The sequence below is a fragment of the Macrobrachium nipponense genome, chromosome 3 (assembly GCF_015104395.2).
Source record: "Macrobrachium nipponense isolate FS-2020 chromosome 3, ASM1510439v2, whole genome shotgun sequence".
Classification (NCBI taxonomy): domain Eukaryota; kingdom Metazoa; phylum Arthropoda; class Malacostraca; order Decapoda; family Palaemonidae; genus Macrobrachium; species Macrobrachium nipponense.
In genome coordinates this window covers 123,302,609-123,305,108 of record NC_087202.1, presented here as the reverse complement: position 1 = coordinate 123,305,108, position 2,500 = coordinate 123,302,609, and the positions used below count along the sequence as shown (strand labels likewise).

At 35.0% G+C, this 2,500-nt stretch overlaps 1 protein-coding gene across 1 annotated transcript in view; it reads right to left on the bottom strand.

The window, feature by feature from the left end:
* The window catches only part of LOC135222022 (uncharacterized), an 18,333-nt gene that overhangs the window by 9,035 nt on the left and 6,798 nt on the right, over positions 1-2,500 (bottom strand). Inside the window, exons 2-3 of the mRNA XM_064260148.1 lie at positions 2,174-2,304; positions 428-596 (exon numbers count right to left, since the gene is read on the bottom strand). Of these exons, the coding sequence (XP_064116218.1) occupies positions 428-596; positions 2,174-2,304 (300 nt within the window). The remainder of the gene's footprint in view (positions 1-427; positions 597-2,173; positions 2,305-2,500) is intronic.

The following is a 2,500-nucleotide window of genomic DNA, read 5'->3' as shown; positions in this document are numbered from 1 at the left end:
AATTCGCGACTACCACATCGGTAGGCGAGCACGCAACGCACTCGTCCAACGAGGAACTGCTGATACCTATAGCGGCGCCAGAACTACAATTATGCTAATTTTAACCTGAAATAAAATGCGAACTTCTGAGGCATTTTCTGTCCGGTCACACTTTTCTGTCCCAGATCTTGAACACTTCTGAGGCTAGAGGGCTGCAATTTCGTATGTTTGATGATTGAAGGGTGGATGATCAACGTACCAATTTGCAGCCCTCTAGCCTCAGCAGTTTTTAAGATCTGAGGGTGGACAGGAAAAAGTGCGGACGGACAGACAGATAAAGCCATCTCAATAGTTTCCTTTTTACAGAAAACTAAGAAATCATGGAACGAAATTCTGATTAAAACTAATAATGAAAGTAAATCAGAACAGAAACTAGGGATGACTCCACCTGCCGTGTTTCCCAAGAGATCTCTCGGCGATGTCCATGTAAGGCATTCTGGAAGCTGCCCTGTACTCGGGCCACCGTTCTTCCAGGATCACCCAGGCCAGACCCAGTCGGGTTCCAGAGAACCCTACCATGCCGCAGAAGACGATCATGAGGGCAATTCCAATCCATCCTTAAAGAAAGATAAAAAAATTATTTCATCTTTTAAAAAAATAATTTCATCTCAGAAAGTAATTTCATCTTAAAGATAAATGATGCCGTTTTTAATAAATGATTTCATCTTTAAAAAATGATTTCATTTAGTAAGTCATTTGCTCTTAAAAATGATTTTATCTTTAAAATAAATTATTTCATCTTTAAAAAATGATTTCATCTTAAAAAAATATTTATTTAAAACAAATTATTTAATCTTGAAATAATTATATTGCCTTAAAATAATGACCTCATTTTTAAGAAATTATTTCATCTTAAGAAAATGATTTTATCTTTAAAAAATTATATCATCTTAAAAAGATGCTTTCATCTTTAAAAATTATTTCTTCTTAAAAACATAATTTCATCTTAAAAATATATTTCATCCTTTAAATGAATAATTTCAATCTAGAAAATATTTCATCTTTGGAAAATACAGTTTCATCTCAAAAAAGTGATTTTATCTAAAGAATGATTTCATCCTTAAAGAAATATTTAATCTTTAAAAAATGATTTCATCTTTTAAAAATTTCATCTTAAAGAAATGATTTCATCTAAAAAAGTTTAATCTTTAAAAAAATGATTTCATCTAAAAATAATTTCTTTAGAAAAATTATTTCATCTTAAAAAAAATTTCATCATAAAAAAATGATTTCATCTAAACTTTTGGCTGTTTTGACCTCGGTTCCCGACTGTCATTGGAGATAAATAATTTCCCATTGACGTTTCTATCAATTTTTTTTTAAATAAAAACGACGATTAAACATTAAAGAATTATCACCATACATAAATTTCATCTTGATAAGATTTTTATACTACAGAATATCACTCAGTTCTTTTAATAAAAGTAAAGGCAGGTAACAGATTCGTCCCATCACATAAAGACGGCTCATTTAACCTGTCCCTCGACTTCCGAATCTGGAATGTCGTGCCTTGTCCCATGTTCCCAGAATTCTCTGCGATGCTTCTCCCTTTTGCAAGTCTCGACTTCAGGGGATATTATTTCTTTTTTGAAGGAGTCTGTGTGAATGTAGGTCGTAGACGCTCTTGAATAATTTAATAGATGACGAACCTTTTTTTATAGACTATACAGTTACGAATTAAATATTACCACAATCTTTCCCCCTCGTGTTTTTCAGTGCCAGCTGTATAAAGTAGATTGTATAGACTCGACGATTTTCGCGTTTCTGTCATTGAATGTGCATCGTGTTACTTTCGTATTGTGTTCCTTGCTGGTATTCAATCTGGGCATGCGAGTGAACATCCCAGGAAGTTATTTGTTGATTCATTTGTAGCAGTTTTCAATTACTATTTGTACGGAAAGTTTGATCCACTGCGTAGAAAAGATGCTTCCACCAGTCTTCATTCTGTAACCATACTCTTTATCGATTGATACTGCTTTACATTGCTTTAACCATTATCAACCAATCTACCTCCATTTGGTCTTATCGTAAAGCTACCTGAGCCTTAAAAAAATTATAGCAGTAATGTGATCACAGAGAACCGAAAGATTAATGAGAAAACACAGAATAGAGAGTAAAAAGAAAGTCATATTACCCGTATTAGCCACAGCTTTGGGAAGCGACAAGAATCCTGCCCCAGCCATCTGCGCTATGAGGAAGAACGCCGTCATGCCCATGCCCAAGCCCTTCCTAGGGGCCTCCCCTGGTTCCTCCACGACCATTCTCCTGAGAAATAAAAGAGGCATGTTAAAGTAGTTGAATTTCGCTGCATATTGCAACGGGGAGATATGAAACGGTTTTGAAAATTGTGCTCATACATGAAAGGCCTAGAAGGAAGAAGAAGGCGGAGGTTCAAGATGGCAACATTATTTTGGGAAATTAAGGGTCTCCTCTTTTCATTGGGAGTGGTACCTAGTGGTAC